The sequence below is a fragment of the Anticarsia gemmatalis genome, chromosome 8 (assembly GCF_050436995.1).
Source record: "Anticarsia gemmatalis isolate Benzon Research Colony breed Stoneville strain chromosome 8, ilAntGemm2 primary, whole genome shotgun sequence".
NCBI lineage: Eukaryota > Metazoa > Arthropoda > Insecta > Lepidoptera > Erebidae > Anticarsia > Anticarsia gemmatalis.
Window position 1 is genome coordinate 7,996,762 of NC_134752.1, and position 15,990 is coordinate 8,012,751.

At 32.3% G+C, this 15,990-nt stretch overlaps 1 protein-coding gene across 1 annotated transcript in view; it reads right to left on the reverse strand.

The window, feature by feature from the left end:
- The window catches only part of LOC142974946 (uncharacterized), a 42,022-nt gene that overhangs the window by 14,408 nt on the left and 11,624 nt on the right, over window positions 1–15,990 (reverse strand). The window contains exons 2-4 of the mRNA XM_076117524.1: window positions 6,907–7,074; window positions 6,020–6,177; window positions 2,251–2,417 (exon numbers count right to left, since the gene is read on the reverse strand). Coding sequence (XP_075973639.1) covers window positions 2,251–2,417; window positions 6,020–6,177; window positions 6,907–7,074 — 493 coding nt within the window. The remainder of the gene's footprint in view (window positions 1–2,250; window positions 2,418–6,019; window positions 6,178–6,906; window positions 7,075–15,990) is intronic.

Genomic DNA, 15,990 nt, shown 5'->3' on the forward strand with positions numbered 1-15,990 from the left:
TAGGTATAAGTCACATTTGTTCGTATTTTACTTATTTTTTCATTATATTTTATTACCATAAAATGTGTACGATCCAAGAAAAACATTTAAGCCATTTACTTAATGTCTCGTTGTATCTCAGTAATTGAATTCTGACGTACGTAATTACATTAAAGATCAAACAAAATATCCGAACTACTAAGTAATCACGTAAATGTGAATTGGAATTTTAATCCTTTAATTATATCAAGCCAATTAGTTGAAGTACTTCAATTTTAATTTGTGTCGTCATCAAATTATTCGCTTTTGAACATAGCTATTATGTTTAATAGTATTAATTATTTACGGCAAAGTCTATTTTATAAAGACAATAGAATATCCGCTGTTTAACAATTGAAACGATTTCCTGTTAAACTAATACTATATCACGAAAGGTGGGCCCATAAGGAAATAAGAGATCGCCTGTTAGCCTGTTACCTCATCATTGCTTTCACTGCGACTACGTACGTAACCTTTCTATGCGACCCCGCGAACTATCACGAAGATTACGAAACGCAGCCTTGTGTTCACTTGTTATTGATGTGTTCAGTTTTAGTATAAAATTGTACATTTTTAACATAATATTAATGTATAATTTATAATGAACGCCTATTAATGATGACACAATACATGTTTTGAGTCTGGTTTTGACCGCGTGAACTCGATACAGCATCACGTGCTTCGTTCGCAAGGTTAATAAAAATGTTATCCTTGTTAGTTGTTTTAACGATTTGAAATTGGCAAAAAACCACTTGGATGTTCATCACGTAGTTCGCGTAGGACTCGTGAGCACTCACTAATAACAGGTACATTACTAGTTTTTGCAAGAGTAAGGAACGTGACCGATTAGAAGCACGCATAGCAACATCCGCCTTTTTATGATTAGAATAAGGATATGTATCCTCTAAAGCCTCTATGCAGACAATATAAGCTTTTATTTTAGAAGATTCTATAAAATTCATATTACTATAAATGAGAATGTTAACACATTTGTTTTCCACTACGAAAATTATAAAGCCGGCTTTTAATGATTTAAGCAGATTTTTTATAATAAACATATAATCGTCCCGTGGCAGCTAAAGGCACGAAGACTTTCTCATCTACCCATAACTCGCTAATGAAAATGTCACGACGTGACTGGCTGTTAAAAGTGCTTGATTAAGCATATTATTTTCTAATACAACAGTTTATTACTTAAGCTTGTTATTTACAAGGACACTGATAAAGTTCATAGTCAATTACATGAAGCTTTATAATAACCCTCTAATAAACGTCCACCTATCATTAATCTTTAGCATACAATTACTTTGTTCATAAAAAAAATGAGTACGTAGCCTTCTTATCTTCATAAAATCATATTTCTGTTCAAAAAGTAAAAAAAAAATTGACATACATCCCTTTTTTTCTGTTTTTTTCCACTTAGGCATAATAATTGTCGTAAACCTAAAGCCCATGATTATGACATTTATGTTCTAGCGAACACTCGAAGTTAACCATGAGATATATCAATGAATCTTTACAATAATACAGCTATGAATTCAACCTAAGATATCAATGATAATAACATATAATCAGTTATAATTGGTAGAGTCTCGGCCAAGTTCAAGTTGGTTAAAAAAATCGCGTATATAGGAGGTGCGCATCATTAGATGGATGATTACGCGGGCATTGAATAGGTGTCAAGTTGCGCCACCATCCGTTCCTCTTAACAAAAAGCATGCGTCCGCTGGCCTTCACAATAAACACACGATGTGTGATTTAGACTCAAGCTTAGACACGTAACAGATTATAGCCATTACGTATTACATTAGACTGAAACGAATCCATTCAAAAGTCCGAACAAATCATTGAACTTTTTAAGATTCGTTTTAGAATCAGAGACTAATTTTAGAAGGATATGTGATTGTAGTTTTTTGTTAATATTTGTTAAACCTTGACATGTGTAGGTACAATAAGTTTATAAGCATTTAGAAACCAAACAAAACTTTAATATGGTTGTCATAGCGTCTGAGAATTTGAATATTCAAACCTGTGGCACCTTGTTTCTATTATCGTTTGTGTAGTGGGTCTTCAACGTGCCAAATGCTTATTGTATTCATAAGCCAACTAGGTTTCTATTTCTCTTGAACATTATGACATAGTTCAAGGAGTACTGCAAGGTTGAACTCTGTCGCCCTTTTGTTTTTGTTTCTCTGCAAATGTTAAAATGAGACAAAGTAGTAGGTGTAGTACCTTGTTCCCATTTGCGGTGGCAATAAGGTCATCCATGAGGACCTGTCCCCAGGCGGCGAGCATACTGGTTACATAGTCGTGGTCTGCAGATGGAGTCAGTTGGGACGCAGCATGAACTGCTAACGAGGCGTCCGGCAGATACGGTGGTGAGAGAGGCGTAGCAACTCCTAGAAGGAAAACAATAGATTAGTTGGGTGGGAGTGATTTGAAGGCTGAGTGGTAAATAAACGATGTATATTGTATATTAGCTGTATAATCTTAGAGCTGCTCCGAATTCTTATTTAATATAAACAATAAATTTAAAACTAGAGTAGGAACCAGCAGTTCATTATCTAGACTAGTTATTTAATATTCGGTTCATTAAAATAGTAGGAAGAGCGTCTTCCTCATCGAACGTCACTGCGTTCTTGAGCAGATAAAATAAAGATTAACAGGCCGTTTATAAAATCCCTTCTCTTCCTTAAGTATCCTTCAACGACATACGTAAACGGTTCACTTATTTCATGATCCTTGCGAAATATACAATTAAGCATATTAAAGTCAATAAATTGTACATGTTGTAGAGATTACCTTCCGACGGGCTATTACATCTTCGCTATTATAGGATCCTTTCAAAATGCATTAAGATTTAACGCATTGCTCTGATTGCTAATGGGTATGTGCATTGAAATATAATATGTATGCAAATATTAGACCGATTAATAATTAAAAGCTAGACGTTTAGATAGATAAATATGTATTTAGATCGTAATAGCACCGAGTATTTTAATGTCAGAACTTAAATATGGACCATCAGATTAGCACAATGAATAAATATGAATTTTGTTTTATTTTGCTTAGTATTTAAAGTATAATATCAAGAGTATGAAATGAATATAATATTTTTTATTATAACATACGTTTTATTTATTTAAAAATAATCTAGAGTATTATTATTGAATAAATAATAGGCTGTTTAATGTTCTTAGATACTTATACATTCTTGAGCGGCTATTTGTGTTATAATCTGATCTTATATCAAAAAAGCTCCAAAGAGTTTCGTTAGAGGATTTAATTTCTCGTGTATTTTACTGCGGTATTTTAACAAGTTAAATAGTTTAGGCAGCAGTCTTACGAAAAAACCTCGTAGTTAAATATCGTCTAATTAATAGCTGATAAGTAGTGATTTGTGCCAGACTAATAAATTTTTATTTTACAAATATTTTAAGGATGAGCGAAGTTCAGAATAGTTAAGAATAGCGTAAGCGTTTTTTAAATCCTGTGTTTTAATATTTAATAACGGAAGATTTAATGATGTTGCATCTTATATATATCTTTGTGCCTACGTCAAGATTGAATATCTGATTTATCGAAGCAATTATCGTACACATGACATAAGAATGTGATACCGAAAGATCCGATACTTAATTTATTTACAGTTAAATCTCACAAGCGATATCTACAAATTGTGGTAATACTGGCAATAAATCGATTCAAATTACGCATCCAATAAATTAAAAAGAAGATATATTGTAACTGGAGATGATAGTGGCCTGTAATCAATTTGCTTTTTGTATCGAGTTAAGATATAGCTTCGGACGTTGGAAATTCTTAGTCTATTGTCTGAGAAGAGCTCGCTTCCGCGTCTTGAATGAGACAAATCACCCGCATTTAATGAATGGATATCTTGTATGATCTCTCGGGCTGCATATCCATGAATAGACCATCTAACATTATTCGTATTACGACAGCCAGTCTTATCAAAGCTTCGTGATTTAAAAAGGAAAGTTATGTTTGTCATGTGCGTTTGGTAGTCATTTGTCATTTATTACGAAATACGCATTTTATGGCATCTTTGTGTCGCAATGCTTGAAGGTATTTATGATACATCTTTATAAGAAACTATTAATATTCAAAAATATTATAAACTTCATTATGATTTATCAAATTATACTCCTGCTACCGCTTATGGTAGCTAAACATTATTAATCATGACATATGGATTTGTAAGGTTAAAGTTAAAGGTAAAATGATTACATCTACTGCTTAAAATATCAAGCCAACTTATTTTAAGTAATAATAAAATATGTAAACTCTTTAAGTGAATAACAATTACTTATATTGGTAAAAGAAGAAGACATTTTAATACTCAGTTTTTGACATTTGTCTTTATAGAAAAATGTTGATTCATCTACGTCACTTTTTGGAAAAAAAAAATAGTTACAAAACGCATTTTACTTAAGATTACTTCACAGAATTTATATGTATTGTTATTGTCAAGACGACGACGGGTAAAACCAAAGTCATTTGAAAATTCCCATTTACATAAAATTGACAACTATGTTGAATGCCATGGGGGTTTTTTGACAACGTACAATGTTTTTATATGCAGGTTACCACGTATAGGAGAATCATTGAACACAAAAGTAGATAGTGACTTTGATGTTTTTTTTTACTATATTGGGTGATTGCCGGTGTTGCTTTGTTATTGCTTTGCTATTTTTGGATCAAAGATAAGGTTCACTATGGGCAACGGTCATACATTTAATACTGAATTAATTATGAAAGCATTATGTATTGTATTCAAACGGTTATATTTTAAAAACTTGAGTTCGTATCCTCTTTATCGAAAACACGTAGCCTTTGAAATCAAAGGAAGTAATAAATAAAACATATTTTACAAATAGGTAACATTATGTAGTCATATTCAAGACGAGTCAACCACAACCTTAATCCTCTTTATCGTAACCTTTACGCGTTTTACAATGAGCAATAATAACGCATAGAGGTTGTCTTTGATCACTGACTGTTATGATGTACAGTCACGAGCGAGTTAGGTATACATGGTCACATTTTCAAGCTCGGGTTTATCAATAAAAGTTTAAGTATACTATAGGTATTTGCCGTGTCTGAGATGTGTGCATCAAAATAAGCATGCAGTAGCACGATGCCCTACAATTGGAACCATCCACAATTGAGAGTTTGACATTTAAAATGTACTACCAAAATAGTTTCTACGACGCCCGCTAGAGGCGCTGAACCGTTTGTCATTCAACATTTTTGGATAACTAGCCGGTTGTCGGTAGCCGGTAGTGGTAGAAAATCGCGGTACTGTATTTAAAAGAATTGTCGCTTCTTTGAAAATCTTTTCTTATGGGAATAAGGAGTGTTTGATGTATGTTTCCAATATGTTTAATACTTTTCATGAGTTTGAAAATGAGACGTCGTCTAACTGCATGTTTAAGGTAGTGACTATACATACATTTACTTGCATAACATCTGGCAGGTGGCGTGAATGCAAGTGATTTGTTCACACTTGATGATAGCAATTTAAATGTCTCTCTTAAGGTAAAACCATCTTGCAATAATTACGGACATCGCAATACTAGTTGGCACAAAAACCCGCCAAATTAAGCACCTATTGTTAATTTTTGTTTTTAACTTTTTTCTCGTTAATTGTCAAGGAAATGAATCTATCAACTGCACATTTATGTTTTGTTGTATGATGAATGACGTTAAATTTTTTTTTTATAAATAATACGATTCATTTATTAATTGAATTGAAACAGTCGTATTTTGAATAAAAAAACATTTTTTAACAAATTTAATAATGGTTATCAAATGTCACGATTGGAACCAACTATTTAAGACAAAGAACCTACCTACCTAAGTATTTATTTAATTTCTAATTGCTTGAAACAAATTACCAGGCTCTAGATTATTACCTTTAATGTAAGTGTCCTGTCATGCTGAATACTGTATTAGATCGATTGTCATAGTGGTCACTCACCATCAGTATAATGTGGCGGCATAAGTCTAAGGAACACGTCTCCCCTCCTGCCCCACGGCCGGTGACGTACATTGTTGCATTCACCGCTTGCACTGCGGTACTTGCTGGGAGGACACGGAATTCTGCTGGATTCGTCTTCCTCTGCTGAGCAGTTGTGCCTGTGAGATTAAACCAAATATTAAATACTGTCATTGTAAATTGATGATGATGATATTTGGGGCATTAAAGCAAAAATAAACATGTGAATATGACCTATGGCTATATGCGTTGGTGTGACATGAAACTGCGAATTGTAAAAAACATTTTTCCGCACTCATTATGCTAAAGCTTTACTGATTGTACTCATAGCTCGTTGTATTTAAATCTCTACTTAAAAGGTTGCATTGCTTGAATCCGCATCGAATAACTTTGAGAAGCGAATACTTTGATTTTAGAGATCACAGTTAGTGTACCAAATGCAAAAACAGTGACCCTATATATTTAGTGATGGAAACAAAATATGGTAATTAATGAAAAAAATAGCGCGTGGATACGGTGTTTGGGAAAAAATATTTCAACCAAGTAACGCTTTATCAACCAAGCATGGCTTTAATAAGAATAAAATAAATATAATTATATGTTTTCACTATATTTCTTAGCCGCCATTTTTTCCATGATCTTGACCAATATGAATTTCAACAGCAGTGCTAGTTGCGAAAGATTATCAGTTTTTAGTTGCACTGTTCTCAAAACCGAGGGAAAAATATTATATATCTTCATTTTTTACATAATAAGTACGGTAAAATAATTTCACGTAAGTAGGAATACAGCTTTGTCGAAATCATATACAATAAATACATAATATAATTATATACATATTATTATAAAATAACAAATAAGGTACTTACGCATCGCTAGCGCCTAATAAGAACCTTTTTTCTAAAGCGAGGGCTTCACTAACGGCTCTTCTCAAGTCGCTTGGCACTGCTTGAATGTTGCTGTCATCTAACTTTGCTTTCTGTGCGCTCGCCTGTACAGCCAGTACAGCCGCAAAAAGCAATAAACTTCGACGTATCCTGTAACAAAAATAAATATGATTTAGTACCTAGATTTTTCTTCGAAATATAGTCACGTATCTGATGATAAAGCTCCGCAGCTCCTTATACAATTGATATAATTTAATATATGTTTGATATTTGGTTACTAAACGACTGGCTTAGAAGAAGCGTGCAGGTTACATTCAGTAGAATTCATTTGCTCTTTGTCCCGACCCGACAATAAATTAATTATTGAATTGGATATTTTTATTATACAGCTTACTGTAACCACAAAATTACTATTTATTATTTAGACCGTAAATCTCCAAGCTACTATAAATCCATCTAATTAAATTTACTAGACATACCGTTAACTTGAACGCAATAAAGATGAATACAATTATAAATAACTATAAAACAGTCGAAATATATCACACTAGCTGACCCGCGCAACTTCGCTTGCGTCACATAAGAGAGAATGGGTCAGAATTTTCCCCGTTTTTGTAACACTTTTTACTGGTACTCTGCTCCTATTGGCCGTAGCGTGATGATATATAGCCTAAAGCCTTCCTCGATAACTGTTCTATCCAACACTGAAAGAATTTTTCAAATCAGACCAGTAGTTCCTGAGATTAGCGCGTTCAAACAAACAAACAAACAAACAAACAAACAAACTCTTCAGCTTTATAATATTATTAAAAGTATAGATTTACGTTTGTCGTTACGTTCTGTTAAACGTTGACTATGAAATACTATTAATATGTCGTTAACCCACATTTAAGGCACACGTTACGTTGGAGTTCAAGGTATTATAATTATAAACTTGGTTTATGACTGCTAAGTACATGTGCTGTATTCTTCAGATATTAAACATTAGTAGATAATTACAAGTGGTCAGTGGTCACTAAAGGCCTAATCAGACTCTATGTGAAGTGATTGAGATCTATTTACGTATAATAAATAATGTATCTACATATATCTGAAAAATATCTGAAGGCAAGGGTAGTTGGCATTGTCACGTTTTTCAGTTGGCAACTATTTGAAAGCCATTTTACTGTACATCGTTGTCTCCCTTAATTTATAGTGATTAAACCGTCACGTCAACGCAGCTATGTACTGAATAGTGATCATCAATTTGATGTAGGTTAATGTCAACTGAGGTACGTGGTAAGCCCGCAGGTTGGTTGATAATAGTGAAATACTCAAATTTATTATGAAAACGGTTAAAATAGGCAATGCTAAGCCTATTTGTTTCAGGTTAGCAACCTCGGTGCTATCTACATTATGCATATAATATAGGGTTTCTTAGACCACATGGTAACCAAAGACCGCAAGATAATTCGCTTTCATTTTTATCTATGATCTCTTATGATACTATACAGTACCGGTTATAAGTTTTATAACATATTATGTTCATACTTTCTACTCACATAAGGTTCAGCGATCCGTAACTAATCCAACATAAGTTAAATTCGAAGGCTTAGAATTTTATCGTTAATTTTTATTAGATAAAAATTCACTTACGTATATTGGTTTTGTAAAACTACAACTTAGTCATTCAAGAAATGTATAAATCTAAATCATATAATAATATACCATATTCCTAACTTTCCTTTTTAAATTCTTATAAGGAAGATTTCTAAGTTATATTAATTGCACATTTACTAAAATAAAATAGTAAATGTTCTATGCTACTTGTTTTCACATAGTATGCAAATGAAACTGCAAAATACTTAGTCATAATAATTCTATACCGGTGTTGTAAATAGCTTTAAACTAGTTACGTTTATATTTATATCCGCATTAGTGTAAGTGGTTGACCTTTGAGTTCAGTAACAGTTTCATATTATATAATAATAAATTATACTTTTTTGTTTATGTTATATCACTAATTGATTTTTTTACGAACGTAAAATTCAATTATGCGTTTTTAGGCTGTAATTCGAATGCCGAAGAAAATTTTAATTAAAAGTAATACGAATACGTACATCGCCACTCAACCCTTGGCAGAGAGCACAGATAATATACTTATAATCATAGGCAGAGTACATGATAATCTTAGCTTACAGCTTTAAAAGGCTATTTACTGCTAACCTCTATTGTACTTCCGTTTGTGTGTATTTAAGTATTTTTGTTCTTCAGTATCCTACAGATAAGATTCAACACAACGTATGTGGAAACGTTACAAACCATAATTACCTTAAACCTTAAGTAATTGTAAATAAATATTATTATGAAATAACAAACAAATTGTACATTTAAGTTAATTATTTTAATACACAGATGCATTGTTTTGGTAATTACCTGTACAATTGTGTGCTCACGAACTCACGAATTGTCTTTGAAATACGTTGAATCATGGTCATATGGATATAAAAAGATTGAAGACACTTGCGAAGTTATTAGACGGGAAAGAAAGTAAAACAATTACATGTGAGAAACTATCTAATTTGCACAATTCTTTACGTGTTTTACAAATGGTTTCACCGTTCACTGGCATTTTTTTTGAGAATACCGTGTAGTATTATGTTCTATAATAACTCTAGTAACAATAAATCTAACTTGTTAAAATTTGAAAGAGATAAACTTTTATTGTTTGTGAGAAATTAAGCGTAAGTTGTGAAAATACAGCATTATAAACATTCCTGAGAAAGCTACATTGCCCCTGATTAACATTGACCATTAACCCATTCTTAATCTGCAAAATAGTCGTGAGTCATTTCAAGGGTGGGAAGATGCGAGTACAAGCTAAGACTATACTGGAAATTGTTTCAAATAAGTTCACTTACGAGACAACATAGTGCACTTATTATGTAAAAGTGAATTAAAACAACTTTTTAAACCACAAATATCATGATGTTCGTGAGACACGACTAAGGACAAAGCAATTACGATCCAAAACTTAAACGATTTCTTTTGAACCCGGAGGTGATATGAGATGCATGTAATTATTCTGTATGGAAGTAATCATCAGGTCATACATATATGGAGCTTGAGAATAAACCCAATATTTGGACACAATGAGCTGTTAAGAAGTCATGAAATGTAATGCGTAAGTTGGAATTAAACTACCTCTTTTAAACTCAGCTTCCGCTTCTTAAATTTTTACTTTGTGTTAATTCACGATGAATTTTTGATAACCTGACTGATTATTTTAGGTCAACATCTAATTATTTAGGAGAAGCTATAGTGCATATAGCACATGGAAATATTATATTTTTTATGTTATACGGTTTTCTCTTGAAATAAATTTAACAATTCAGTGAAACTTGTTTAAATTACATAACTGGAGCACGCATTTTATCTCCTAGTTAGGACTTTTTGTGTGTCTCGCCTTGAAAGGAACAACAAACGACTAGTCAGCTGTTGCCGAGCACGATATTATGACTAAATGTCAACGTGCCGCTTTCACGGTCCCGGATTTCGAGTATGCTATGGTATGCTGTTACATAAATGCTAAAGCTCATCAGTTATTCCGTGGATTTTTCAATTGTAGGTCATTCTGAACACGCTAACACGAATGTTGTACACTTTTGTGTTTTAAATGTCTATATATTGTTATATACATATCTATCTGTTGTCTTACAAATGTCATTTGTAGATAATGCGTTGTTTTAATTTAAAACAATGACAGTTCAAATACTGTTATCAAGTAATCAGCCGTTAATTAAAAGCACACAAAAATAAAGCACACAATTTAAATCGTTTTTATGGCGGCTACTACAACTCAATACGTATTTTTTAACTACATAATCGTTACTAAATAACAATACGATTAAATCATACTTAAATTGTAAGTTAAGAACACCTTCAATAAAACTTTATCATCGTAAAAACATCGTTATTAAATTTGTTTTTTGATATGAACACTTGAACGGTAATTACAATGAATTAATACTGCATTATCCTCCAAAACAATCGCTTCCGATATTCTTTCGCGGTATTGGAACTTGTATAAAGAGCTTTTACGAAGGCCATTGAAGTTGGCAATTACACCCAGACGAATTCAATGTCACAGTGGCAATAAGATCTTATTACTCTTTATCATTAGGATATTAGCAACGTAGTAAAGCGAAAGTGCCGAGGGAAGTACGTGACCAAAAAGTTTGAACACTTAAAATGGATATCGACTACTATGTTGGACAAGGTCAGAATGTGGCGAAACTTAAACGAAAACGATCACTGGATGTGACATGTGGACTCATTTGTTTTCCAATTGGAGTTTTAATATGCAGCTGATACCATGTACAGAGGCGAGTCATTTACACAATGATACATACGTAGATAATGTAACAATGTGCACGTGATCGGAAAACTTGCAGAAGTAAGTCACTATGCAAAGATAAGTGGGACAGTCGAGGTACTAATCGAGTCAATTAAGTGTTGTAATCACGAACTTTTTATGCTTGAACATGGATTTACGTGTAGACCCGCATAACGACGCTGTTGTTAGGGAAATATAATACAAAATACGGTCGTTAGCATTGCGTTCAAAAGATGCACCATGCAGAAATTATATTAGTTTGTCCTATAAACAAGTCTTAAAGTTTCTCACTACTAAATATAGTCTGAATAGCTTTCATAACACTTGCAACAATAGGTAATTAATGATACTTAACGTGTTAACGGCATCAAATTATATTCGAATACCTAGCAACAATTTTTTTAACAAACAAATGTGCCTCAATTAGATACTTGAAAGTTTACGTACCGCGCTCGGCTTATCTAGATGATTTATCTCTACGTAAGTGGTCTAGGATACTCGAGATTTATTCCGACACCCATTGTTCGTTTGGGAAGGTTGTGTAAATAGTCATGTGATTTGCACATAATCGGATAACCATGTATGTAGAGTCAACTTAAGTCATTTCGGCAAACGGATAAGCATTATTACTGACCTTATAGTCACGTCAACGAAACAGAACTGAAAGGATCGGATTATAGTTGAAAGTAGAGCAGCTTAGTACAAAGTGACCTACACTTTATTTGGACTAAGAGCCGGCAGCTACATTTATCTTACTTTTGAAATGGCTTAAGGGTTCACAGGCACAAATTCTTAGTAAGTTTTGACCATTATTTTATGTAGCTCAGTTAATGTAGAATTGTACGGAAAAGCATACTAATACTTAATATCTCGATGCAAGAAATAAAAATGGTCTATCTAAAAGTATGATACAAAAAAAAACATTTATGCTATTTAGTGACTCTTCTATTTATGATAAAACACGTTATGTTATCTATTTTTCACAGAGAGAAAGAAAACTAATTAATAATTGTAGTCATTCCTGTTCTTTCTTGTATTTAGCAAATATATGTACCTCTCAAAAACTTTAGTATAATGTTTGCTTGTGAACAACATAATAGCTTAAGGAATGATATTTCTATGCAATTTATTGATCCCATATTAGAAATATTTACTTATTTGTGTCTGTACCAATAAATTAATGCATTTAATTGATGCAGTTACCTTCATAATATAAGATCTAAAACACTATTTAAATTGCTTAGGTTTAGAACAGGATATAATTAAGAAATGAGTTAGTATAGTACATAGGTATCAAGCTCACGAAATTGTAATAGATAATTATAATTAGTATTCAATAAAACCTAACGAATCTTTTCACTCCTAAATATATTTTCTTTCAAACAAACTGTAACCAGCATTTAATGAGTTCATCACGTGAGTATGAAAAATAAATAAAACATCATCATGGCGAATCAAAATTGAGCAATTTATTAGTAGGTATTATAAAAACTAATTACCTACTCCAAAAAGAAGGGTATCGTTGACCAGAAAATTATGTTGTCTAAAAGATTATCTCTACATAATAATTGTCTTTAAACAACCGTTTTTCCTTATATTTTACCCAAGCTATGATATTTTTTACTAAACAATTTTTTCTAATAATTATGCTTAATTTCATTCATATTATTAAGATGGTAAAGGCAAGGGATTTTTATCAACAAAAAACTTCGGTTCATTGAACATTTAAGATACTTTTAATTTGATTATTATAACATTGATAGTTATGTACCTGTAATAGATCTTAATGTTAAATATTATTACCTGTGGAAGTGTGGACTGCGATAAATTCTCAAATATGAACTTACATTTATTTATTGTACTCTTGAATCGTCGAAAAACTGTCCGTGTATACATAACTCTTACAAACAAATTACACAATATACCAATTCCCGCTTTTTTATTAAAACAAAACAAAAATTGAACTCGCTGATGATTTCTTCTTAAATTCAGTTTATGGCAATAAAAAAGAAATGCAAAACAAAGGTGTTAATTATTAAGTGCCTGTTATAAAATATTATCTACTCCAAAAAAAATATGAGCCGAAAAAGAATGTAGTAGTTTATAGAAAGCCATATTTATACCGAGTAGTAACAGGTGCTAATATTCCAATATTTTTGAACCTGTATTAACAAAACAACAAAAAGTCGAGCACATGATTGGAACGCTCAAAGATGACCTCACAAGCCGGACACCTGTCGACCTTTACTTAGAGACAGACTACATCCTGAATGCTTCTTCTGAGTCTTCAACCCACTAGAAGTACACGTGTGAATCGTATGTAATATAATTACAACGTCAGGAAACAACTACATACGTTACTGTTACATTTGCCGAATATGGACTGAAGCTTGTAAACTACCGGCATAGGTTGCTAGCTGACATTTAAATTTATATAAAAGCAATGAATCAGGTTTTTCTACTGCTTATTAATAATAAATAAATAAGATAAGATAGCATAGATTTATTAAAATTTGTACGTTCTAATCTTTAGTTTAAGAACTGTAAAGTTATTGTTTATATTATTTTTATCATAAAAAATAAAATTTGCAATATTATTAAAAAATAATTTAACAAAATAAAACACATAACTTTATTTATTACCCCGGATCTCGATCAGTGAAAAAACTCTATTTTATTTGAATTAAGAAACGAAACTAATTTTGAATCACTATTATTTTTTATTTTTTTATAACGTGCCAGGACCCGCTGGACTTGCTTTAAATATAATAGTAAAACAATTAAAAGAAACCTTTATAATTATATAGCGATATGTATTTTGTCATAGTTTTTGTAAAGTTGATTGTTAATTTACTAACGTTATTTTCGGTATTTACTTGCCGTACTTTTTTGTGAAAAATGTTTCGCACTTCGACGTTTCCGCATTATGCGTATGAGATGACGTAACGTTATATGTTTACATGCATGCGGGTCTTGGGCAACCGTGTGTATCAGGCAAGCCCCACCCTACCTCTGTTTGTTTTTATAAACGAGTAACACTTCTCAATGAAATGGACTTAGGTTATAGACATAGACTACTTTATTACAAAACTAGTTTTATCGATTAACCTGAGTTCAATGCTAAAAACTCTAAGCATTCTTTTAACATTGAGGAATCGAATGAAACACAGTTGCATACTTTTTTGTCACTGTAATTAAACACCTGTTTCCAACTTCGACTATTTCTCTTTTATTTACGGAACTCAAATTGCACAAGTTTGACTTGCACTTGACCGATTTTGTTCTTAATTTACTGGCCGAAAATACCCGGACTTTGTTTGGCGGGAAATTTTTTCTAAAGAATGCAAACTAGACGTCATATCTTTTCATCCTAAAATTTTGTTTGGCTTAAAAAAAACTTTGAATTTTCGTAAAATAAATAATTTAAGTATTTGTTGTTGTAAAATACCTATAAATAAAATATGCTCAAGATAGCAAGTTAGATCTTGGATCGAACGGTAAGTTAAGTCTTTTGTGATATTTTCTGTAATGTTGTAACAATACTATTAAGTGAATCTAGAAATACGTGTCAGCTTGCTCAATAGGTGAATCAGTAAAAAACCGAAAGTGAATATTTGCTTAATTGTGAAGCGGAAATCAACCTCAATCATCGATCTGCACGCTCGATCGAGTCGGTGTGACCAACATCACGTGACAGCATAACCCTACCAAATTGAATTTAACACTCCCGGTACGGCGGGTAAATGTGCTTTAGGCCATGCCAATTAACGTTGACTCTTAGAGCTGTAGTGTGGCAACACGCTTGCGAAAACTACCGAGCTCGGGGAAAAACGGTTACCTAATCCCTCACAATGTGATGTTTGCTGTTCGAACGTGTGAGACATTTAAAAGTGAAAATCAGTATTGAAGATATGTATTTGTCACACGCTTTTGTCCAGCTAAGGTGTGGTCCATGACTTAGGTACATTGTTGCGTTTTAACACTGATTGGTCGATATTTTCAAAATATAGCACATTTTTTGCCAATTCACAAAATTGCATGGCTTCGTTACCTCAAGCAAAATTTACTCTAGTCTTAAATACAAATCACTCCCATTAACTTGAAAGTTTAAGATTTAGCTAACTAAGCCGTGAACTAATAAACGATTTTCTTAACAGTTCGTTGTTTTTCCTTGTGGTCTATGGTTTTTTTTGTAACGTTCATGCGCTAAAAACATATGGGTGTCAATCAACTTAACGCAATACACGTGCCATAGCTCCAGACTGGCAATAAAAAATATAATGTCGTGATCAATGGAAAGAGAAAATTTATATTGATACTTCACTATAAACAAATGCTACAGTAATTTATGCGGCCCTTGATGACGTAACAAATGTTTGTTTTTAAATAAATAACCCATCATTAATATTCAAAAATAAATACTTAACATAATAAAGTGTCACACGAGATGTGAAGTATTCTTGTTTGTCTATCTGTTACGCGAGAGCTTTCCTTTTCTTATTAGATAATGTAGTATTATGACAGAAATGTAAATTAACTTCCGAAGATGCTAGACTTTGTTGTTTGTATTCGTAGGTCAATATGAAAGAAGAATAAATACGAGAATAACACGTGTTTGTTTAAACGTCAAATGTTCTTCTGTTACAGGACAAAAGTCGACTTTCTAATCTTAAAGAAAATTTGTGTAATAA